The sequence below is a fragment of the Canis lupus genome, chromosome 24 (genome assembly GCF_048164855.1).
Source record: "Canis lupus baileyi chromosome 24, mCanLup2.hap1, whole genome shotgun sequence".
NCBI classification, from domain to species: Eukaryota; Metazoa; Chordata; class Mammalia; order Carnivora; family Canidae; genus Canis; species Canis lupus.
In genome coordinates, this window is record NC_132861.1 from 20,287,562 (window position 1) to 20,313,564 (window position 26,003).

The following is a 26,003-nucleotide window of genomic DNA, read 5'->3' on the forward strand; positions in this document are numbered from 1 at the left end:
TGGCATTCATTTGGTTGTTTTAACTATGGGAAAATCTAATGTTTTGAGAGTAATCTTAATACTGCAATAAGAAGCTTCAAAATTATGTTAAACACATGTCAATGGTAATTACAGTTAACCCTTGAACAACATGAGAGTTAGGCGTACCAACACTCCCGCACAGGTGAAAATCCACATATAATTTTTTACTTCCTAAAAACTTAATTACTAATAACAAAAACAGTTAACACATATTTTATAAGTTATATGTATTATATACTGTATTCTTACAATAAAGTAAGCTGGAGAAAAGAAAATATTAAGAAAAATCATAAGGAAGAGAATATACCTTTACAGTACTGTAAAAAAATTCACATGTAAGTGGACCCAAGCCGTTCAAACCTGAGCTATTTAAGGACCACTGCAGTTTATTAAGAGAGAGTAGGAGTTCTTACCTTTTCTTTTAAAGGTTCACACTGAAGAGTACAGCTGGAAGCGAGGGACTTAGTAATCTTTATAAAACCAGTTTAACAAATGGTATATCTTTTATACAAATACATGGGTATACATACACATGCACACCCATCCCCACACACATATCCCTCTGCTTATAAAAAACTAGCAGTGAGAATTATGTGTACAAAATATTATCACAGTTTCTATGTGAGAGAAGAAAGTAGTTTTCTATATATAACTGAACATTAATGATTGTGTACTGTTGAGAAAATGAATATTTAAAAATCTACTAACTGTAAATCTAGAAATAAAAATATCTTGCTATATAAAACATTAATGTTATTGCTTATGATGATTCTCTATTTCCATTAAGTATTTATGGCATCTTGCAATGTGAAAAACATATCTATAACATGCTAATTATGTTTTTTAAAATATTAAAAAAGAGAAGCACTGGGAAAATGGAAAGGGCTTTTTATTGAAGCTAAGCTTAAAATCCAGCTCTGAGTTTCCGGTAGGAAGGCAAAATAGAGGAAATGTTACAATGTCAAATAAAAGGAAAAAACATTTTATCTGCTGAGAGAATCCTTTTCTGACTGTGAATCTTATTAACATTTTTTAATTTACATTTCTATATTCAAACAACATTCGACACCATATGGCCTTTCCACTAGGTTTGGAGACACATAAACATTAACTGAATCTTAGTGCAATTAAAATCTTTCTCAGGACATTTACAAAGCATTAAACAGTATATTGCTTTCTCAACAAATAATTTACAATTCTCTTTACTCAACATATCAGACACCCAGAATCATACTGAAGACTTGAAGTGTAAGGCAAAGCATGACGTTTTATCCAGATTGTTTTCTACAGTTTAGATTTTTTTACACTTTAGATTTTTATAGAAAAATTGCTCACTTACTTCTTTCAGTATTTCTTCAGAATGCTCAAAAGTACAATATTTATGGTATGCCATAAAATAAGAAAGTGACATTCCATCAAAATAGAGATGAATAGATACTTTCTCCCATGGGTTTTCAGGTAATTCCTATTTAAATTCAATAAACAAGATTATTACTATAAAAAAGTCTGAAGATTAAAATTTTAGAGTAGGGAGATATGAAATTAGATTTCTGATGACCACAGTTTACCAGTTTGACTAGTGGCTCATTTCATAACATTTTCTTCTTGGTATTTTGGCAGATTATAAAACAGTAATACTACTGTCATGGTTTCTGTAAAGTATAGCTACATATTCACAAGGTAGGGAATTTTCTGGTTATTTGCTAAAAAATTACATCATCTTATACTAAGCAGAAGGATAAGTTTGAAAAGATATGTTCAGAGGTAAAGAAATGAAGTTTTGTTAAAAATCCAGAATTGGCAAGAATCCAAAGAAATTAATGACAGTCTAGAAGGAGTTATGGTAATGGCTTTAAAATTATTTTTTTAAAAGATTTTATTTATTTATTCATGAGAGACACAGAGAGAGGGGCAGAGACACAGGCAGAGGGAGAAGCGGGCTCCTCAAAGGGACCCCGTTGCGGAACTCGATCCCCGGACCCGTGATCATGCCGTAAGCCAAAGGCAGATACTCAACTTCTGAGCCACCCAGACATCCCTAGCTTTAAAATTCTTAAGTTGGGGATCCCTGGGTGGCTCAGCGGTTTAGCACCTGCCTTTGGCCCAGGGCGCGATCCTGGAGTCCCGGGATCGAGTCCCGCATCGGGCTCCCAGCATGGAGCCTGCTTCTCCCTCCTCCTGTGTCTCTGCCTCTCTCTCTCTCTCTCTCTCTCTCTCTCTCTCTCTATGTCTATCATAAATAAATAAACAAATCTTTAAAAAAATAAAAAATAAAATAAAATTCTTAAGTCCCCGTAACAGTTATTAGGTAATGAACATGTACACAGCTGACACGGTGATCATTTCTCTTTGACTACACTTGGTACTACCTTAGTCCTATTGTCTCTAGTGAGTTATTGTATTTGCTTTGCAGCAGATCTCCTTGCTCCTATCTTTTCTATTCTCCAGTTTTTCTCAGCATAGCAGAGTGAAAATACTGGAATATAAGGGTAAGTCATGTCACGCCTTTGCTTAAGTCCTCAAGTGGCTGCCTGTGTCCACTTGACAGCTGAAACTTTCACAAATCTTCTCCCATCTCCCAACTGTTCTGTCTTGCTCCTTCTGCTCCAGCCCCAGTGGCTTCTCTGCCAGTCCTTGAACACTCCACACTCTGGGCATGCCCCTGCCTTGGCTCTTGGCATGTTACTTTGTAGTGTGAAATTTTTAGGTTTATAACTTGTATCCAGTTGTTTCACTAACAAGGTAAATTGAGGACAGGGATTACCTGCACCCAACACAGTGCTACATACATGGTAATATCCTGAAAACTACTACATGTATTTAAAAACATCTCCAAATCTTTGATAATGCTTCCTGGTGAGTTGTTAATAAAGAATCAGGTACTGACTTTAGTGCTTACAGAAGTTCTTAGGAACTTGCTCAAATTTAGGTTTATTTAAAACAATCCTAGAAACCAAAGTAGTGACTTTTCTGTGTTAATAAGTATATTCACAAGGAACATGGCTTGTCATAAAAATATCCCTCAAATTATGTTATCTACAACACTTTATAGCAAATAATTTAAATCAACAATATATGCTTTAAATATAAATTACCATAATGTGAATTTCCACCTCTCTCTTTGAAAGCAGTTCCTGAAGGAGTTCTACTGCATCTGGTTGCCAGACATTCCCAACCTATTTGGGATTAATAAACTCAGATTCTTTCACACTTTCAAAAAATATGACAGAAGGCAAATGAAGAAATATAAAAGTAGGCATAAACAGATAACAGTAGGCAGTAGTATAAAATATACAAGCAGTTTTAAGAGAATATCATGAGTATATGATAAAAATGATCTGAAGGAACTAATAATTTACCTGAGCTTCCCCCATAGTTCTCTTGAAACATTCTATGCTTTAAAAATATAAACCTACATTAAAAACAAAGCATCACAAAACTTTTTCTTAAAACATCAATATGACAATGTGCTGCTTGTCTAATGCCTATAGTATATATTTATTAAGGAGCTGTGATTGTGTTTTTATGTTAAGAGGTTCACATAGCAAAGAATTGGGGCCTCCTGCCAAAAGCTACCGAGGAGCCTCCTCTATCTTAGTGAATCCTTCAGATGACATTCATTGCAGCATTAGTAGGGACCCTGAGCCAAAATCACCCAGCTAAACTGCTCCCAATCTCTGACCCACAGAAACTGAATGAGGGAAAGAAAATTTGTTAATTTATACCACTAAGTTTTAGCTTAATTTGTTATGTAGCGAAAGATAAAATACCATTCCTTTATCTAATTTCCAGCTTTAAATCGGTTATGATTTTATGTGAAGAAATTACTAAATTTTAACTATCTTACACTTTCTCATCTATGAAGATAATAGGTCTCTTCACTTATTCAGATGATTTTTTTATATACTTCAGTTGATCTGTGGCCTTTATGAAACACAGTAGTGCTCTTCATAAAGGCCTTTTAGCTGTCTTATTAAACTTACTTCTAAGTATTTTATTATTTTTGCTGCAACTAAAAGGGATTTCATCTTACATTCTAATTTTTAGAAAATACTGTTAATAAAAAGGGCAATATTTAAAATTAATCATCCCACAAACTGCAATTTACTCACAGGTTTGGTATTACAGAGCTGACATGGAATACAAAACTGGGGTGTATCAGGATATAGTAAAATAGGGTAAAGATGACACTGTGGAATCTTCTCGGTGAATCCATGATCTAAATATTGTACCTGAAAATAGGACAAATTTATAATTTAAATTTACTATTAAAAACTAGGGGCCAGAAGGGACTCTTTGGTGTATAAAACAAAGACATCCTAGAAAAATCTATATCTGAATCTGAAAAATTTCTAGAAAAAAGAAACCCTATTCCTTCATCCCAGTGTATTAAATTTAATTGTCAAGTTTCTTTATCCACAAACCAGTGTTTTTTAAAAACCAATCTTATTAGATTTACAAATTCCTTGATTATTTTTGAAGACAATTTAGTTTTTCTAAGTATTTTAGGAGCACTGATTTACATTTAATAAATAAATATATTGGTTTTCTTGTTGAATTTTAAGATTTCTTTGTACATTTTGGAAAAGTCTTTATCGGATGTGTCTTTTGCAAATATTTTCTTCCAGTGTGTGACTTACCTTCTCATGTCTTCTCATTCTTTTCATACTGGCTTTCACAGAGGGGAAGCTTTTAATTTAAATGAAGTCCAACTTATCCTTCTTTTTTTTTTTTTTTTTTTTACTTGAGAGTGACTGAGAGAGCAGCCGGGCAAGCACGCATAAGCCAGGGAAGAGGCAAAGAAAGGAGAAGCAGACTCCCCGCTGACCAGGGAACTCTATGCGGGGATCAATCCCAGAACCCTGGATCATGACGTGAGCTGAAGGCAGACACTTAACTGAGCCACCCAGGCACCCCCAGCTTATCCCTTATTTCTTTTGTGGGTCATGCCTTTGGTGCTGTATCTAAGAAGTCATTACCATACTCAAGATCACTGAGATTTTCTCTGCTATTTTCTAGGAGTTTTATAGTTTTGTGTTTTACATTTAGATCTGTGATCCATTTTGAATTAATTTTTGTGAAGGGTATAAATGGGTGTAAAAGTCTAGATCCAGTTTTTGCATGTGGATGTCCACTTGTTCCAGCAGCATTTGTTGCAAAAATAATCTTGCTTAGTTGTATTGCCTTTACTCCTTCGTCAAGTATCAGTTGACATTTACATGGGTCTATTTCTAGGCTCTCTATTCTATTCCATTGATCCATTTGTTTATTATTTTGCGAATACCACAATGTTTCAATAACTATAACCTTATAGTAAGTCTTGAGGTCAGATAGCATCAGTGTTTTTTCTTCTTCTCCTTTAATATTTTGTTGGTGCCTCTGGGTCTTTTGCCTCTCCATATAAGCTCTTTAATCAATTTTTTGATATCCACAAAATAACCTGCTGGAATTTTGGTTGAGACTGCATTGACTGTATAGATCAAGTTGGGAAGAACTGACATTTTGATGATATTGAGTCCTCCTATTCATGAACACGGAATAACCCTCTGCTTATTTTGATTTTATTTAACAGAGTTTTGCAATTTCCTCATATAGATTGACATACTCTGTTACAGTTGTACCTAAGTATTTTGTTTTGGGGGTTGCTAATGTAAATGATATTGTGTTCTTAATTTCAAATTCTACTTTTTCATTGCTGGTCTACAGGAAAGTGATTGACTTTTGTATGTTAACCCTGTATCCTGCAACTTTGTTATAATTGCTTATAGTTCCAGGAATTTTCTTGACGATTCTTTTGCATTTTTTATACAGATAAACATGTCATTTGTGAACAAAGTGTTATTTCTTCCTTCCCAGTCTATCTGTTCTTTGATCTTATTGCATTAGATAGTACTTCTAGTATAACGTTGAAAAGGAGTTTTAAGAGGGAACATCTTTGCCTTGCTCCTCATCCTAGTGGGAAAGTCTTGAGGTTCTCTTTAAGTATATCAGCTGTAGGTTTTTTGTAGTTAGCCTTTATCAGGGGAGGAAGTTCCCCTCTATTCCTATTACAGAGTTTTTAGCATGAAAGAGTGTAGATCCTCTCAAATGCTTCTTTGGCATCTACTGACATGATCCTTTGATTTTTCTTTTTTAGCCTGTTAATGTGATAGGTTACATTACCTGATATTCAAATGTTGACTCAGCCTTAAATACCTGGGATAACTCCCATTTGGTCATGATATATACATAATTATTTTTATAAATTGTGGATTTGATCTGCTAATATTTTGTTGAGGATTTTTGCATATGTTCCTGAGAGATACTGGTCTGCAGCTTTCTTTTCTTTTAATGTCATCGTCTGGTTTTTGTATTATGGTAATGCTGGCCTCACAGAATGAATCAGGAAGTCTTTCCTCTGTTTCTATCCCCTGAAAGAGACTGTAGAGAGGTAAAATATCATCCTTAAATATTTGGAAGAATTCACCAATTAATCCATGTGGGCCAGGTGAGTTTTTTGAGGAAGGTTATCAATTACCTTCGAAATTCAATTTCTTTATTAGATATAGGCCTATTCAGTCTTCCTACTTCTTCTTGTGTGAATTTTGGCAGATTGTGTCATTTAAGGAATTTGTTCATTTCATCTAGCTTATCAAATTTGTGAGCACAAAGCTATTCATAGTATTCCTTCATTATCTTTTGATGTGCTTAGAATCTATTAGTATCTCCTCTTTCGTTTCTGATATTAGTAATTTTTTTATTTTTTTAAATTTTTCTTAGCCTGGCTGGAGGCTTATTGACTGCACTGATGTTTTCCGTGAAACCACTTTTTCTTTTTTTTGGAAAGTGAAACCACTTTTAATCTCAAAGATTTTCTTTTGTTTTCAATTTCATTGATTTCTGCTCAAATTCTTATTTTTTCAGCTTACTTTGGATGTCTTTTTGTAGTTTTCTAAGGTGAAAACTTGGAAAATTGATTTTATCTTTTTAAAGATTTTATTTATTCATGACAAACACAGAGAGGCAGAGACATAGGCAGAGGGAGAAGCAGGTCCCTATGGGGAGCACAATGCAGAACTCAATCCCAGGACCCTGGGATAACGACTTGAGCCAAAGGCAGACGCTCAACTACTGAGCCACGCAGGTGTCCCTGAAAAATTGATTTTAATCTTTGTTCTTTTCTGATCTATGCACTCAGTGCTCTTAATTTCCCTCTAAGCACTGCTTTTACTGCATCTAATAAGTTTTGGCATTTTATTTGAGAGAAAAGGAGAGAGTGTAAGGGAGAGAGGCAGAGACAGAATGTTAAGTAGGCTCCATGTTCAGTGCAGAGCCTGATGCAGGGCTTGACCTCATGACCCTGAGATCATGACCTGAGCTGAAATCAAGTGTCAGACACTTAAATGACTGAGCCACCCAGGTGCCCCTCATAAGTTTTGATAATTGTGTCTTCATTTTTTAGTTCAAAATATCTTTAAATTTCTCGAGATTTCTTCCTTGACTCGTGTTATTTAGAAGTTTGTTTTAAATCTCTATGTATTTTGGGATTTTCCAGTTATTCATCTGTTACTGATTTCTAGTTTAATTACATTGTGGACTGAAAGCAAACACTATTTGATTTCTACCCTTTTAAACTTACAGTGTGTTTTATGGCTCAGAATGTAGTATATCTTGGTAAATGTTCCATATGAGCTTGAGAATACGTATTCTGCTGTTGTTTGATGAATTAGTCCAAGGATGCCAATTCTATCCAGTTGATTGATGGTGTTTTGAGTTCAACTATGTCCTTACTGATTTTCTGCTTGCTAGACTTTCCCATTTCTGATAGAGGGGTGTTGAAGTCCACAAATATAGTGGGTACATCCATTTCTTCTTGTAATTCTATTAGTTTTTGCCTGATGTAGGTTGACTCTGTTGTTAGGCACATAGAGAACTGACCCCTTTAAGTAATGCCCTTCTTTATCCCTGATGTCTTTCCTGCTTTGAAATCTACTCTGAAATTATTATAGCTACTCTGCACTCTTTTGATTAGTGTTGACATAAAATATTTTCCTCTATCCATTTATTTTTAATCTATATATGTCTTACATTTCAAGTGAGTTTCTTATAGACAACATACAGTAAATTGGGGCATTTAAAGCACTGATCTTCAAAGCAATTACTGATTTGGCTGGATTAATATCCAATATATTTGCTACTGTTTTCTATTTGTTGCTTTTGTTCTTTGTTATTTTTTTCATTTTTTTGTCTCTTGTAAACTGAGCATTTTATATGATTGCATTTTGTTTCCTAGTGTATCAATTATACTTTTTAAAAAGCATTTTTTAGTGGTTTCCATTTACTATAATACTGAATTATTATTATTAAACATTTACACTGAATCCAAGTCTACTTTCACATAACATCATACCACTTTACAGGTATTGTGGCATAAAATAAGAAAACCCAAATTCCTCTTCCATTCCTTGTACCATGGCCATTCATTTCACTTCTACTTAAGTGTGCATATGGTTTATGTATATGGCATATACATATGTAGTTGAATACACTGTTGCTGTTTCTTTGAACTATTATGCTACATCTATTAAGAATAAGAAAACTACAAGTTTTATTTTTTATCTTTTTAGAGAGCATATGCAGGGAGGGGCAGAGGGAGGAGAGAGAACTTTAAGGAGGTTGCACACTCAGTGTGGAGCCTGACATGAGGCTCAATCTCATGACCTTGAGATTATGACCTGAACTGAAATCAAGAGTCAGGCACTTAACCTACTGAGCCACCCAGGGGCCCCACTATAAGTTTTATCTTTATTATTCCTTCTTCAGAAACTCAAACCTACTTTATTATCTTCCTTCTTTTTAAATACTTTTTTTTTTTTTTTTTTTTTAAGATTTGAGATAGAGTGAGAGAGAGCAAGCACGATTAGGGTGGAGGGGCAAGGGGAGAAGGTGAAGCAGGCTCTCCACTGATCAGGGATCCTGATGCAGGGCTTGATCTCAGGACCCTGGGATTATAATCTGAGCTGAAGGCAGGCATTTAATAGACTGAACCACCAAGGCACCCCAAAGATTTCTTTTAGTATTTCTTGAAAGCCAGGTCTACTAGCCGCAAGTTCAATTTGTGTTTCTCATTCAGTTTGAAGGATACTTTCACAGGGTACAGTATTCTAGGTTGGTGGGATGGGGTGTTTTTCTCAAGATTTTAAATATTCCAATCTACTTTCTTCTTTGTATGGTGTCTGAGGAGAAGTTGGATGTAATTCTTATCTTTGTTCCTCTATAGGTGAGGTGCTTTTTCCCTCTGGCTTATTTCAGAATTTTTTTTTTCTGTAGTTTCCCCATTTTCTTTAGTTTGAAACGATATGCCCAGGTGTAGTTTTTTAAATTTGTTTTTGTTTTTGCATTTATCCTGGTTGGTATGCTCTTAGCTCCTGGATCTCTGGTTGTGTCTGACATTAATTTGGGGGAAATTCTTAGTCATAATTGTTTAAAATACTTCTTTCAATCCCTTCATTCTTCTCCTACTGGTATTCCCACTATAAATATCCCATATCCTTTTGTAGTTGTCTCACAATCCTCGGGTATTTGGTTATGCTTTTTCAGTCTTTGTTCTCTTTATTTTTCAATTTTAGAAGTCTCTATTGATACATGTCATCTGTGTCCAGTCTTCTAGTAAGCCCATCAAATGCGTTCATTTTTATTTTTGATCTCTACTTTTTTTTCTTAGCATTTTTATGTCTTTGCTTACACTGCCCATTGTCTTGCACATGGTCTACTGTATCTATGAGAAGTCTTAGCATATTAATCATAGTTATCTTAAATTCTCATTCCGATAATTCCATCATCCCTGTCATGTTTTGTTCTGATGTATCTCTGTCTCTTCCAGTTGTGATTTTTTCCTTTTTAAAATGTAATTGACATTAGTTTTAGCAATACAACATGACTTGATATTTGTATATACTGTGAAATGATCACAATAAATCTAGTTAACATCCATTGCAATACATAATTATTTTTGTGTGAGGAAAACTAAGATTTAGTCTTAGCAGCTTTCAAATATATATCATTAACTATAGTCACCATGCTGTTCATTAGATCCTCATGATTTATTTTATAGCTAGAAGTTTGACCTAGTTGATCCTTTCACTCATTTTGCATGCCCACAACCCTCCACTTCTGGCAACCACTGATCTATTACCTGTATTTTTTTTTTATTGATCGTATTTTTTTATATTCCACAAATAAATGAAATCATACGTATTTGTCTGACTTATTTCACTTAGCATAATGCCCTATAGGTCCATTCGTGCTATTGCAAATGGCAAGATTTTTTAATGACTGAATAATTTCCGATTGTATGCATATTCCATTTTCCTTATTCATTCATCAATAGACACTTAGGTTCCTTCTATATTATAGCTATTAAAAATAATGCTACAATGAACATGGGGTTGCATATATTTTTTTCAGTTAGTGTTTTCATTTCCTTCAGCTAAATACCCAGAAGTGGAAATTCTGGATATGATAGTTCCATTTTATTTTTTTGAGGAAATTCCATAGTGTTTTCCATCGTGGCTGTACCAATTCACATGCCAACAACAGTGCACAAGGGTTCCCTTTTCTCCATGTTCTAACTTTTATTACTTACTTTTTGATAAGTCATTGTAACAGGTATGAGGTATCGTGGTTTTGATTTGCACTTCCCTAAAGATTAGTGATTTTGAGCACATTTTCATGCATGTGCTGGTCATCTGTATGTCTTCTTTGTAAAAATGTCCATTCAGATCCCCTATCCATTTTTAAATTGGATTGTTTTTTGCTATTGTATTGTATGGGTTTCTATGTATTTTGAATATTAGCACCATATCAGATATGTGATTTGCAAATATTTTCTCCCATTTGGTAAGTTGCCTTTCATTTTATTGATGGTTTCCTTTGCTGTGGAGACTCTTTTTTATTTGATGTAGTCTCAGTTGTTTATTTTTGCTTTGGCTGCAAGGAGTTATTGCTTGTGTTTTCTTCCAGGAGTTTTATGATTTTAGGTCTTACATTCAAATCTTTGATCCACTTTAATTTTTGTGTACAGTATAAGATATAATCTAGTTTCATATTTTGCATGTGACCGTCCAGTTTTCCTAATACCATTTATTGAAGTGACTGTCCTTTCCCCAGTGTATATTCTTTGCTCCTTAGTCATAAATTGACCATTTATGCATGGGTTTATTTCCGAGCTTTCTATTCTGTTCCACTGATCTGTGTGTCTGTTTTTATGTTAATACCATATACTCTTTTGACTGTAATTTTTTTCTTGGAAGTTGGATATGATGGACTGTGTAAAAAAAATTGCTATAAATAGGCTTTTAGTAATGTGGTAGTAAAGTGTAAAGGAAGGAGAGGTGTTCTGTAGCTCTATAAATAGATCTTAGTCCCTTAGAGGTCCTATGACTCTAGTCTATAAATTTCATAAGTGTGTCTCATTTTTGTTCTTCTCTTTTAGGCATGGGAGAGGATGGATAAAGTGAGCTGAATTTGGGTATATCCTTTATTCCATGTGGAAGGCCAGAGATAACTGGAATTGGGTACTTTCCTTTCTCCTAGGTCAGTTAGGCTGATAATATTCTAGCTGGCAAACTAGTTTTCCAGGGGCAGGCCTAATTACAAAAAAAAAAAACAATGCTCTGGCATATTTCAAAAGCTCTTGATGATAGAAATATGAGGGGATTTTTCTTGAATATTTATTGTGAGAATCAGGCTGAATACCTGAAGGTAAATGCCACAGAATTGTAGGAAGCCTTCCTATGACTGGGTCACACTTAAGTTTTTAACTTACAGAGTGGTCCACACTGAATATATCAATTTCACTTCCAGTTTTGAGTTTCTGCTCCTATAAGGTGTAATTCCCTATATTTGCCTGACTCTAATTTTGGCGCAGTGGCTTACCCTGTATACTCTCTCTGTTATGGATCCAATAAGAATTGTTGATTTTTCAGTTCGTTCAGCTTTTTACTTGTTAGAATGATGTGGCAACTTCCAAGCTCCTTATAAATGCAACCAGAACCCAGGAGTCCTGAACAGCCCATTTTTGAAATGCTTTATTTATGATAATTCAACTTCTAAATTTAGTAATAAGGAATGTCAGTAAGTTATTTCTTTTGCTCCAGTGTAATGAATTTAACATATCACTGTTTAATTGGGTTGGCTTGACAATCAACATTTTTTTAAAATTAAAAAAATTTTAAAAAAATTTTTATTTATGATAGTCACAGAGAGAGAGAGAGAGAGAGAGAGGCAGAGACATAGGCGGAGGGAGAAGCAGGCTCCATGCACCGGGAGCCCGATGTGGGATTCGATCCCGGGTCTCCAGGATCGCGCCCCGGGCCAAAGGCAGGCGCTAAACCACTGCGCCACCCAGGGATCCCTGACAATCAACATTTTAAGAAATGAAACAGAATTGAATGAAAGGTATCTGAGTACATCCCAGGTAGTTAGAGTACAACTTAATGTAATATTTCTTTTTTTTTATTTTTTTAAAGATTTTACTTTTAAATAATCTCTACACCCAACATGAGGCTCAAACTCACAACACTGAGATCAAGAGTTGCATGCTTCACTGGCTGAGATGGCCAGGTGCCCCTAATGTAGTATTTCTTAATGAAGATCATAGGATAAACTTTTATTAAAATATCAAAGTACTTTATTTTTATTTTTTTTTTAAATTTTTATTTATTTATGATAGTCACACAGAGAGAGAGAGAGAGGCAGAGACATAGGCAGAGAGAGAAGCAGACTCCATATCAAAGTACTTTAAATAAAATTTTAAAACAGATATTAAAAAAATAATAAAAAAAATAAAACAGATATTAGTCTGAGAAAAAATAAAGCTCATCAACCATCTTATCTAAGTGGATCCCATATAGGTAAAGTTCATGGATTATAACTTGATAAAAATTGGATTTTAGTTTACTTTTATATTAAAATTGGTTGGTTAAAAAAAATAAAATAAAATTGGTTGGTTACCTGAACAATCAAATGTATGTGAAACCAGACTCATTTGTAACCCATGAATCTTTAAGTATCCATATGCTTATATATTGAAAATTTGAAACCATTTGACTTCTATCAAAATCAGTTAAAGTTTGTAATCCAGCAGGAAAAGAACATGACTTAGACCAGAGGTTTAGGAATCAGATACACGGATATGAATTCCAGCATCACCACACTGATACAGTGACCTTGGGCATGTCACTGGATCTAAATGTTAATTTTCTTATCAGTAAAATGGGAATAATCTACTTCTATGATAGTTGGACACAATTATAAATTATGAATGCACACATGAAAGAAGCTTAAAAACTTAAAGTGCTATGTAATTCTTAGGTATCATCATCAAGTAGGTAATTAAATTCTTGTGCAAGTAGAAACAAAAGACTTTTCTTTATTTTTCCTCCTCTCCTAAAAGTCTCAAGTGCTGAATGTCTTATGAAGTACTTTATCAATTTCATTATTTAATTCACTGCAAATGGAGGTATTTTCATCTATATTTTTATATACAGCTTTTCAAAATACATAATTCTTTCTGAAGATCTTATAGGAAACTCAAGTATTATCTCAGGACCCTGGAAAGGTAAATTAACCATTATTGTGAAAGGGTAAACTGGGCTGTAACCAAATTTGCTAAGGAAACATAAAATATATTGAAAAACAAGTTGCTTTATTTAATACTATGCATACAGATAAGGGGTACCATTAAAGTACCAGAGCTCAAATCCCTACCTGGAAATGTTTTTTGGTTATTCAAGTTAACAAATATACTTGAAGATAAAAAAAAATCTTATTTATTTACTTATTAAACATTGCATTTTAAAAAATATTTTATTTGAGAGAGAGAAAGCACATGTTTGTGTATGTGTTCATGAGTACAGGGAGTGAGGGAGGAGAAGGAGAAGCAGATTCCCTGCTGAACATGGAGCCTGACATGGGGCTTCATCTCAGGACCCTGGGATCATGACCTGGAGCCAGACGCTTAACTAACTGAGCCATCCAGGTGCCCCCAAAATTATATATTTAAGTAATCTCTATACCCAATGTAGGGCTCAAATCTAAGATTAAGAGTTGCACACTCTGCTTAAACTGAGCCAGCCAGAGTGCCCCCAAAATAAAAATTATTACAAATGTGTAATGTATATGACCAAGCTTCCTACAAGACTGATCTCATTAATGCATGTTTTAATCAAACTTTCATATATTTAGTCTCTAAAAACCACTTACATTACAGTATCTAGCCTTAGTCACAAGAGTATTAGACTCACCTTAATAGTGCCACCAACAACTTCCATTACCTTGCCTCGATACCACATAGTATCTGATCCTCTTACTGCACAGGCTTCTCCCTTTTTCCAGAAATAAGGCTCCAAAAGACCAAGGCATTTTAAATTACTTTGAATTTCATTCATCATTTTTATTAGCTCGAATTCTGAAGAAATTATTAAAAACAGAAAGCATTTAGGAAGAATTTACTACTATTTTCAATATGAAATCATCAATAACCTTTAATAATTTCACCACCTATACAATAGTATAAGGAATTAATAGAGCTTTAATAAAAATCTAATTCTGTCAGGGCACCTGGGTGGCTCAGTAAGTTAAGCATCTGACTCTTGGGTTTTGGCTCAGGTCATGATCTCATGGGTCTTGAGGTTATGCTCAGCAAGGAATCTCCTTGAGATTCTCTTTCTCTCCCTCTGCCCCTCCCCCACCAACTCAAGTGTGAACTCTCCTTTGTAAAATAAATAATTCTTAAAAAAATGCTAATTCAGTGGGTAGTTTCTATATGTTTCAAAACATACTATTAACTGGTAACATGCAAACAATTATTCTGATCTCTGGTTACAAATGCAAGCATTATTTGGGAATAAAGCATCATTAAAAGCTCTGAACACACACCAGATAGTCTAATATAAAAGAACTACCACTTTAAGATAATGCCATTTTGCCAGTATATCTAAATAAAATAGAACACAAGCCAGGTATTTCTTGATGCTTCGACAGATACAGCATAATGCTGGGATACAAAATTAAAATTCTTTTTTTTACTTTTTTTCTTTTTATTTATTTATGATAGTCACAGAGAGAGAGAGAGAGAGAGAGAGAGAGAGAGAGGGGCAGAGACATAGGCAGAGGGAGAAGCAGGCTCCATGCACTGGGAGCCTGATGTGGGATTCGATCCTAGGTCTCCAGGATCGCGCTCTGGGCCAAAGGCAGGCGCCAAACTGCTGTGCCACCCAGGGATCCCCAAAATTAAAATTCTAATGTTGCTACTTACTGATAATTGGATCATCATTTATTTTTTTAAAGATTTTATTTATTCAACAGAGAGCGAGTGAGCACGAGTGCACAAGCAGGGGGAGCAGCAGAGGGAGCAGGAGGGGGTGTGGCAGGCTCCCTACTGAGCACAGCCCAACATGGGGCTTGACCTCAGGAGCCTGTGATCATCATTACCACAGTGAATACATATCCCCATAACAGATATCACTGAAGGCAGGTGTGGGGTCAGCTCTCACATCAGTTCTACCATTGTTGATTCTGGTTGTTCCTTCAGTTCCATAAGCTTTGGTTTATTCTACAAACCTGGTATAAGAGAACTTACCTCCATTATCAATACCTCCAATACAGGGGACTAAATGTAAAACATCCAGCACACCACTTGACAACATAACAGTCAGCCAGTTTTAGCAAAGACTATATACAAAGATCAAGCAGAGTTTCTGGATTAAGTACTACTGCTAGAGGTCTCAAACACAGTTCACATCTAGAATAGCCAATTGCACAGATTTTATTTTTGAATTAAAAAATAGTATTCAAGAGATCAACAAACTTCAACAAATTCACAGCCACCTACTCATAAGTGGACTTACTATGGAGTTAAAGTTGCTTAAAGACCCATGAGTGCTAGAGATACTATCAGTTATCAAGTGTTCTGGATGCACCCAGGTTGTAGTAAGGAGACAGGTGACTTAGGAGATCTCAGGAAGGATGTGAGTATTCTCGAAAGGCCCCAAATCTCCACTCATTTACTATAGTATCTTTCCTCATTCTAAATGAATATATTCTGTATCTTTTTTCTTAGAAAGCCTCCAAAGCTGTGCAAGTGCCAGGTCTCACAAACTGGGAACCACCCCCATGCTTATTTTGGCCCAGTGTCTATTCCCAACATTTCCATAAATGATCTAAATGTGAAAAGCACTATGCATGAGTTATTTCACTTAACCTTACAGCAAACCTGTGAAAATGAGGTTAAATCTTGCCCTAGGTATTTCAATCTATATCTTACTAGAGAGAACTGGAGCTGCTAGCTACTACTTTTACTGATTAGTCCTACATAACATAAAAGATATTACCTGACAATTTCGGTACTACAAATATAGTTCCATCATCACCAATGCAGCTGACAATTGCCTCAAATACTTTCATGTTAGGAATAGCTGGTGGTTTATAGCATCCAGTAGTTCTTGGTTTTGGAATTTTCTGCTGAAATTCAGACACCTTGATAACATCAGCAGCTTTTTTGTCAGGGTCAAAGTTAATCTTAGTAACCATTGAATCTTCTTGTTCCAGGGAGATTTCCAGAGACTTCTCAGATGATGACTGGCTGTTACTTAATTTTTTAATTCTGTAACATCCAAAAAATAATATATCTACACATGAGCAAATTTGTTACATAAAATGAGTATAATTTAAGTTATAATAAAAATTATTTTAAATTATTCTATTTTCTTTCAAATGAGATAAGCCTTTGTGAAATAGCTGCATAATTCTTCAACTAAGATTGTTCCTACGTGGTCCTCAGCCTTGAGATAGCTAGTAGTTTTAGTGCTGTAAAAGCAGTAAAAAATATCACAGTGGCAAATGTTAACTGTTTTAACTTGCCTAGCATTTTCACTTCAACATTTATCAAGTAACTGCTTTAACCTAAAGCCAGTGAGCCTAAAAAAAGACACATACAGGGCATCTCTACACAGAGCCTAGCTGTATGCCAATACCTAGGCAGTTAAGCCAGCATACCACCATGCCTCACTAACTACTTCATGTCATATTTTATTTCTGATTTCTCATTCTCCTTCAAGTCCATCAGGACTGGGGTCCTGGTCCAAATAAGGTAAGATATAATAATGCAAGATAAAAAAAGAAATCTGGCCATGTATGGTACAAAGTGGCTACTTGGAACATGTGTTTGCAATTCCAGTATACATTACAACTAGAAGGAAAGAAATAAGAAGAGAAAGCTAGGGCTATAACAACATCCTAAACCTTTGCCCCTTTGACCAGTGGCACCACCTCAAACCATAGACTTAGTATCTGAAAGGTCTTTAAATGTAAATAGTATTCAATTACTTTTCGTCTATCAATTTCTGTTTCACATAAACACAGTTTGGTATATGTCTACCACATTTCCAACATAAAGCTTAAAGATTTGTCATTAAGCAAATGATGTCAAAGGGCTCAGATCTGGTCACCACTATGTAATTTTCTTTTCCTTTGGTTTAGAGTGTAAATGGCAAAGCAAAAGGGAAAATATAAAAGCAGAAATGTCAGTAGGGGTTTAAATATGCAAGAGCTAATGAGCCTGAATAAAGTAATTAGTAATCCTGAATAAATTTATTTCTGAACTTGTTCCTCAAGGTTAGTTTAGAAATCATTAGGAGCAAACAAGATGAAATTCAGGTTTGAAAGCACAGATATGAAGACATACATAGGCAAATAAGACACTTTCATTACAAACTAATGTTAAAAAAGTCTATACCTCCTTTCTCTCAAAGCCAAACCCTTTTTAATCAAATATTTAGAAACATCAACACGCTCTCCTTTTTCATCTCTGCAGAAAATTTTCACAGGTAATGGCCATGTTGTATTGTTTTCCTGCAGTGATTTAAGAGCAAAGTAAATATGAAACACTAAAAGGAAACCTGTTATAAACATATTTTTTTTTCTTAAAGAATTTTATTTATTTATTAACGAGAGAGAGAGAGAGAGGCAGAGGGAGAAGCAGGCTCCACGCAGGGAGCCTGACGTGGGACTCGATCCTAGGACTCCAGAATCACACTCTGGGCTGAAGGCGGCACTAAACCGCCGAGCCACCTGGGCTGCCCAACAACATACTTCTTATAGGCATTTCTTCCACATTTATCCAAGCCAGAAAAATAAATCTCCAGCCAAGTAAAGTTATTTTGATATCTCACCCTATCAGACAGAAAATAACAGGGGACAGAGTCAAGGCGGACAGACAGATGGTTTGTGAAATGTGTCAGGAAGATCTCACTGTCAAGGTGAAATTTACCAAAAAAGTGGGTGTGTGTAGGGAGAGGCAGACCAAAAACTTTTTTTTTCAGCCAATAGGCTGGGGAAACATCACTTACAAATTTCTCTATTTTCCTAAACTTTTTGTAAATTACAAAACTGAAATGTATTTTCCCAGGTGTGTCTCGTGTGTAGTGTGTGTGTGTGTGTGTGTGTGTGTGTGTGTGAAAATAAAGGAAAGAACTGCAAGACCTATATTCAAACGGAATTATGAAAATGGAGAATGTACACATACAAAAAGTAACATGGAAAAAAATTAATTCTAAAAAATTTTCTCATTTAAGAAAATTCTAGTTGTAAATGCAATAAAAGTATCAAATTAGAATAAAAGGGAATATTTTTAAGTGTTCTGAAAAAATATATCCCCTTTTCTCAGACCCATATTCCTACAAACACATTTTATTATATACAATTAATAACCAGAAGCCTAACTCCCCAATTTGTAAAGAGCAAAAGGCTTCCACAGTGCATTATAGCATACATACATTCTGTTTTTTAACATGCAAATTATCAATTCAAGAATGATACTTTAGAAATGTTTTGATTAATTCATACAATCATTATGGGACATCTATTATCAAATAGGTGTTATAACCTGACAAAAAAGGGCTGCCAAAAAGTTTGCTGTTATTATCTCAATAAATTATAGAAAACATGAATGAACTATTCCTTATATATATCTATTATAATTGTTTACCTCACTACACACCTGTAAGATTATAGTTGCTACAGCTCCAGTCAGGTACAATGAAAGACAGTCACAAGCTGTAGCTGTCCACTTGTCACTCCCACCAGTTGGTCTAAAACAAAAAAAAAAAATAACAAACAGCATTGCAAAAGCATAAAAGTGAATATATTCACTACATATATATATATATAAACAAACTACATACATAGTGAGAAATCAATTTAACTTTGTGTTAACAGGACTTTGTGTTATTTTCGCAATTTTCTTCCCCGTTTTCATAGCCTTTTGTTTATTCCTTTCTTCTACTTCTGGACCATATCATATGCTAACTTATGTATAACTGTTCTGAACTATACTTGAGAACACTTAAAAAGGTACATTTTAAGTATTTTTTACCTATCATGAACATTCACACATGCTGACTAAACTATAAACTCTGAGAGAGCAGGGATAATGTATTATGTATTATGTCTATTATCATATCCCTAATGGCTAGGATGGTGTCTGGCACACAGAAGGCACTTCACAATTATTTAATGGAAATTTAAAAAGAACAGTTTCTTTGCAATGATGATTCCACTGCCCAAACACTTTTGGAAGTTTCTTTCTGGAATTTAAATCTAATATGAATTGCTACCCATGAATAAAAGCCTAATTTATAGGAAATTTACTTTCTATATTCATGGTAAAAATGCTCAGTAAATACTGACAGATCAACGAAAATCAGAATATCCAACTTCATCATCTATTTTAGTTTGAACTGAAACTGAGTGACCTGACCTTCTAACCATCACATTTACCTCCAAAGAATAAGAACTAATATTACTAAAGAGATTACAAGTATCATAATGCAAACTCTGAAGGCTCTCCAGACATGGTTTCTAGATCTGGAGTTCCATTGCAGCTGACCCACTGAGTAACTAATCTGGACAATCTTTTCATGTTAGTTTATATGAGTAAACTAATAAAATCAACTGTGCATTTAGTTTGACCAAGTAAGAGTTAGTGTATATGCTATACTATTTATCAAGAAACCCAGATACTGTTCTTATGAGTTAAGAAGCTCAAATTGTCAATGACTCCTAGAATTAGTTATGGGTTTTTATTACGATGGCATTCAGATAAAAATCAGTGTCAACATTAAGATTTTACTAGATTATATCTTTTGTAAACATCAATTTTTAAACATCTGGAAGTATTTACAACATTTATAAAATTTTTGGTTTGTATTCATAAAACTGTATGTTTTAGTTGCGAAAGATGAAAAAGTTCTGGAAATGGATAGTGGTAAATGTTACAAAACATTCTGAATGTATTTAATACCACTAAAGTGTACACTAAAAATAGCAAATTATATGGTAGGTATATCTTCCTAAAATAAGACAAAGATTTCTCAAAAGGGTGATAAAACATAGTGATTAGAGCTCCGATTCTGAATTCAGACCTTGTTTATAATCCTAGCTCAAAAGTTAATGGATGTATTACTCTGGATAATTACTTAACCTCTTGAAGACTCAATTTCCTTATCAATAAATAATACTTTATCTATAGCTTTAAGATTTATTGTGAGGACTAAAGTAATGCCTGTAAGGGAATTAATACAGGGTTCAGAATTGGTTAAGGTTAGCTATTATTAAATTCTTGAAATAATGGTATTCCATTAGAGTCTAAAAGATATAATCCAAGGTGTGGACAGGAACACATTCTCTACATTATTGGATACAATTAAAGGACCGACTGTTCAATTGTTCTGACTGAACTGTTCAAGGGAGAAATAAAAACTAGGATAAGATTTTTATAGTATGTCAGCCTGAGATTTCCATTCCAGGGCATGAAATTCTTTCAATTTATAGAACAAACTTGTAAATATGGTCTCGCAGTCACTATTGGTAATCACAGACAGTGGGAGAGGCACCTGTAAGATTAGAGAAATGATCTGTGCAAACAGGTGGATTATGGATAAGCTCTTCAAGGACATAAAATAAAAGGTCTCCAGCAATTAGAATGGAAAGGGGTCATGAGAACAAGGTATTTTTGGGGGGAGACCAATTTTAATGCCATGTAAGGAAATACTGGTGACTGAAGCTGCCTGAAAAAGAAACAACTACCATTGAGAGAGATGCTCCACAGCAGTGAATCCAGCAGACCTTGAATGCTCATTTATTAGGGCTGGTATACAAAAAATTACTGTCATGATGCCTCTAATATCTTTGAGTTCCAAGTCTAAGATTCTTTAATTCTTTTATTTTTATTAATGTATAATTAACACACAATGTTATACTAGTTTCAATTGTACAATATATTGATTCAAGAATTCCATACATTACTCAGTGCTCACCAGGGTAAGTTTGTCACCATACATTATAACATTATTGTTATGATATGCTGACAACTTTTCAGCTCATGACTTTATTTTATAATGGGAAGTTTGTATCTCCTAATACTGTCTATAAAATTCTATAATTCTTGTTATGAAGAATTAAATTTCCATGGATTTACCAATGAAAAAAGGTCCCCTAGAAGCAAGAAATTGACACTTCTGTATTTTTCAAACAGAAATCCAAGGATAATATATATCCATATTAAGTCTCATAAGAATGTATTATGAACAATTATACATCAACAAAAGAGACAAATGGATAGAACACATAATTCTCATAAACACAAAATCTTCCAAGACATAATCAGAAAGAGATAATTTGAATAGACAATTGGTAGTAATGAAAGTGAAGCAATAATTAAAACAACAACAACAACAACAAAAAAACAATTCCCAACGAACAGAAGTCCAGGACCAGATGGCCTCACAGGTGAATTCTACCAAACATTTAAGGAAAGGAAAGGAAAATACCCTCAAGCTATTTCTTTTTTTTTCTTTAAAGATTTTTATTTTTATTTATTTATGAGAGACACAGAGACAGAGAGAGGGGCAGAGACACAGGCAGAGGGAGAAGCAGGCTCCATGCAGGGAGACTTTCAAAGACAACATCCAGATGGTGAACAGACATGAAAAGATGGGCAACATCACTAATCATTAGAGAAATGAAAATCAAAATCACAATGAGATATCGCCTCACTCCTGTCAGACTGGCTACAAAAATACAAGCACTTGTGATGAGCACCAGGTGCTGAATCACTATACTGTACACCTGAAAGTAATATTACACTGTATGTTAACTAACTAGGATTTGAACTTAAAAAAAAAAAAAGCCTAAAAAACATACAAAAAACCCCACAAGAAATAACGTGTTGGTGAGGATGTGGAGAAAAAGGAAACCTTCCACACTGATGGTAGGAATGCAAACTGATACAGCTAATGTGGACAACAGTACAGAGGTTCCTTAACAAGTTAAAAATAGAATTATCATATGGTACAGTAATTCCACTATTAGTTACCCAAAGAATCCAAAAACACTAATTTAAAAAGATATATGCGCCCCTATGTTTATGGCAGCATTGTTTATAATAGTCAAAATGTGGAAATACCCTAGGGATATACTGACTGATAAATGGATAAAAATGAGGTGTATACGTACAATGGAAAATTACTCAGCCATAAAAAAGAATCTGCAACAACATGGGCAGACCTAGAGGGTATTATGCTCAGTGAAATAAGTCAGACAGTGAAAGACAAATCCCATATGATTCCACTTATATATGGACTCTAAAAAATAAAAATGAATATATACAGACTCATAGATACACAGAGCAAACTGGTGGCTGCCAGAGGTGAGAGATGTGGGGAAATGTATGAAATAGGTGAAGGAGATTAAGAGGAACAATTTTACAGTTATAAAAATAAGTAAGACAGAGGCTGTAACAACTTTGTATGGTAAGAAATGGTAAGTAGACTTATTGTGGTGATTTTATAATGTATATAAATATTGAATCACTATATGGCATACCTGAAATGAATTTAATATTGTACACCAATAACACTTCAATAAGTCCTTTTAAACAAACAGAACCACAGTACCATTAATCTACCTAAAAAAATTCCTTAATATCAATAATTTAAATGGTGTTCACATTTTCAGATGTTTCAAACCATTAATTTGAATTCTTTCCCTTAATGATTTTTTGTTAAAGAAACTGAGTATGGGATGCCTGGGTGTCTCAGCAGTTGAGCATCTGCCTTTGGCTCAGGGTGTGATCCCAGAATCCCTGGATTGAGTCCCACACTGGGGTCCTTATAGGGAGCCTGCTTCTCCTTCTGCATATGTCTCTGCCATTCTCTCTCATGAATAAATAAATAAAATATTACACAAATAAAGAAACTGAGTCATTCATTCTACAGGTTCCATGACTGGGTTTAACTGATAGCATTTCCATGGTGTTTAATATGTTCCTCTGATCCTTGAATTTCCTTTAGATTCATAGATAGGTCTGCAGTATTGATCAGATTCAGGTTTCTATTTTTCTTTTTCAGCAATACTACTCCTATGCTTTGTTTGTGTACCTCTATCAGGAAGCAAATAATGCCCAATTCTCTTTTTGTGGTGTTAGCAGCCATGGACAATCACTGTCTAGACTCATTAGTTTATTAAGGTTGTAAAACGGTAAAATTCTAATGATATAACTCTTCCTTTGTAAGCTGGAATACTTACAAAGAACAACTTCCCCTTATCAACTATTTGATTATCCTGAGATACAGATAATATAGGAAAAGACAAATTTTCATTTTCCTTATGTAGACCAGTTTCAGAATAATGAGGTAGTTCCCTAGAATCCTATGAAGGTGACCAATAAGATTTTTTAAATTGCGTTATGAATTTAGGGATTTAAATATACCAAATGCTTTATTACAATTATCCTACTGATGCTAAAGTTGTCCCATATTTGGTCAGTGGAAGTTTATTCAGATTGGCTATGGAGTCTTTTTGTCATAACCTCAGTTTTTTTTTTTTTAATTTTATCCATGAGAGATACAGAGAGAGCGCGAGCAAGAGAGGCAGAGACACAGGCAGAGGGAGAAGCAGGCTCCATGCAGGGAGCCCGATGCGGGATTCGATCCCAGGTCTCCAGGATCAGGCGCTGGGGTGAAGGCAGCACTAAACCGCTGAGCCACCCAGGCTGCCCATAACCTCAGTTTTTTATAGTGTTCTTGTTTTTTGCTATGACAAGATATTCTAGGTTCATACTGTACATTTCCTGTCCAAGATCTAGAATCATTTTCCCAAAGAGCTCTAATCTCTTTTATTGGGAAATGGTATTTGGAAACCACAATTTGTTATAAGACTAAAAGACATGTATTTTTTACAATTAAAATACCCATGAACTTCTAGTGATAATTCGGATTCCAAATCAAGAGTACAAGGTAAATTAATCTTACTATCTTTATCATGGATCAACCATACCAGGTCTCAATGTTACACACAAAATTATTATTTTGACTTATCCTGCAATACACACACAGTAGTTTCAGTAACATTACAACAAACTTTGGGATTAATGGAAAAAAAATTTTTTTTGAGGGGCACATATTTTTTTGTCCTTAGGATATATTCTGGTAAGGATGTACATCCAACTTATTATGTTTTTTTGTTTTTTTTTTTTTTTTTAACTTATTATGTTTTAAACTTATTTGAAGTAGGGGTGCCTCGGTGGCTCAGTCAATTAAGCATCTGACTCTTGATTTCAGCTGAGGTCATGATCTCAGGGTTGTGAGATCTGGCTGAGTCAAGCTCTGCACTGGGCATGGAGCCTGCTTGAGATTTTCTCTTTCCCTCTGCCCCCCCACTCCCACCCTCCGTCTCATCTCTCTCCCTCCATTTGAAAAAAAAAAAAAAAAGGGTCATTTGAAGAAGTATCTCTGAGAGACTATAATTTCATTTTCCTCACTAGCCTTTCTAATTTGTTCATATAAAATATTAACATAGTTTCCATGTTAAAATCAATATTGTTAGCAGCCTCTTCTCCCCAGTATCTTACTGGAAGTACTTACTCCTAGCTAATAACAATAAGGCAAAAGGCAGGCTTATTCCTCTTTTCATACTTTCCTTTCTTGGTACATTTTAAAATTTTTATTTATTTATGATAGGCACACAGTGAGAGAGAGAGAGGCAGAGACATAGGCAGAGGGAGAAGCAGGCTCCATGCACCGGGAGCCCGATGTGGGATTCGATCCCGGGCTTCCAGGATCACGCCCTGGGCCAAAGGCAGGCGCCAAACCGCTGGGCCACCCAGGGATCCCTCTTGGTACATTTTTAAAAATTGTGCCATATCTACCTTCCAAACCATACTGCTTCCTTACAATGATCTTTTTATCTTTGTTCTTTAGGTAAAATAAATGTAACACTCACCACCAGTTCTTACATCAAATCCTCTCACTGTTGATTTACTAAAGCTTGTTCTTTTACAGATTTCTCAGGAGTGGTTCCTACTCTGTCTGTAGTCTTTATACAGAAGGTCAGTGTGAGGGGATATAAAACCCATACCTTGCCATTTTCGAGTATTTTATTTTTATTTAAAGATTTTAATTTATTTATTCATGAAAGATACACACACACACACACACACACACACAGAGGCAGAGACATAGGCAGAGAGAGAAACATGCTGGGAGCCCAACGTGGGACTCAATCCCAGGACTCCAGGATCATGCCCTGGGCTGAAGGTAGGCGCTCAACTGCTGAGACACCTAGGCGTCTCTCTTTGAGTATTTTAAAAATGTTACTTCATTGCCATCTGGCATTAAGTGCTGGTGATGACAGTGATCTTCTTTCTCTTATAAATTAATAATTTTATTAGATAATCTGAGTGTCAGCATTGCTGAATTAATTTTCAAGATATGCAATGTGCCCCTTCAATATATAGTTTTAAATCATCTTTTATTTTAGGAACACTTTCTTGAATTGTAGTTTTTAGTATTTGTTTTGTTCTATTTAATTTTCTTGAGATTCCTAGTACACATATGTTGACCTTTTTTTGATTTTAGGGATCTTTTAAATCTTTTAGATTTTTG

At 34.7% G+C, this 26,003-nt stretch overlaps 1 protein-coding gene across 3 annotated transcripts in view; it reads right to left on the minus strand.

The window, feature by feature from the left end:
* RNF17 (ring finger protein 17) overlaps positions 1–26,003 on the minus strand; it is a 116,460-nt gene that overhangs the window by 19,881 nt on the left and 70,576 nt on the right. For all 3 annotated transcript variants that reach the window (XM_072795835.1, XM_072795836.1, XM_072795834.1), the window contains exons 23-29: positions 19,061–19,151; positions 17,798–17,913; positions 16,395–16,666; positions 14,307–14,470; positions 4,134–4,253; positions 3,117–3,197; positions 1,361–1,486 (exon numbers count right to left, since the gene is read on the minus strand). In XM_072795835.1, the coding sequence (XP_072651936.1) occupies positions 1,361–1,486; positions 3,117–3,197; positions 4,134–4,253; positions 14,307–14,470; positions 16,395–16,666; positions 17,798–17,913; positions 19,061–19,151 (970 nt within the window). The remainder of the gene's footprint in view (positions 1–1,360; positions 1,487–3,116; positions 3,198–4,133; positions 4,254–14,306; positions 14,471–16,394; positions 16,667–17,797; positions 17,914–19,060; positions 19,152–26,003) is intronic.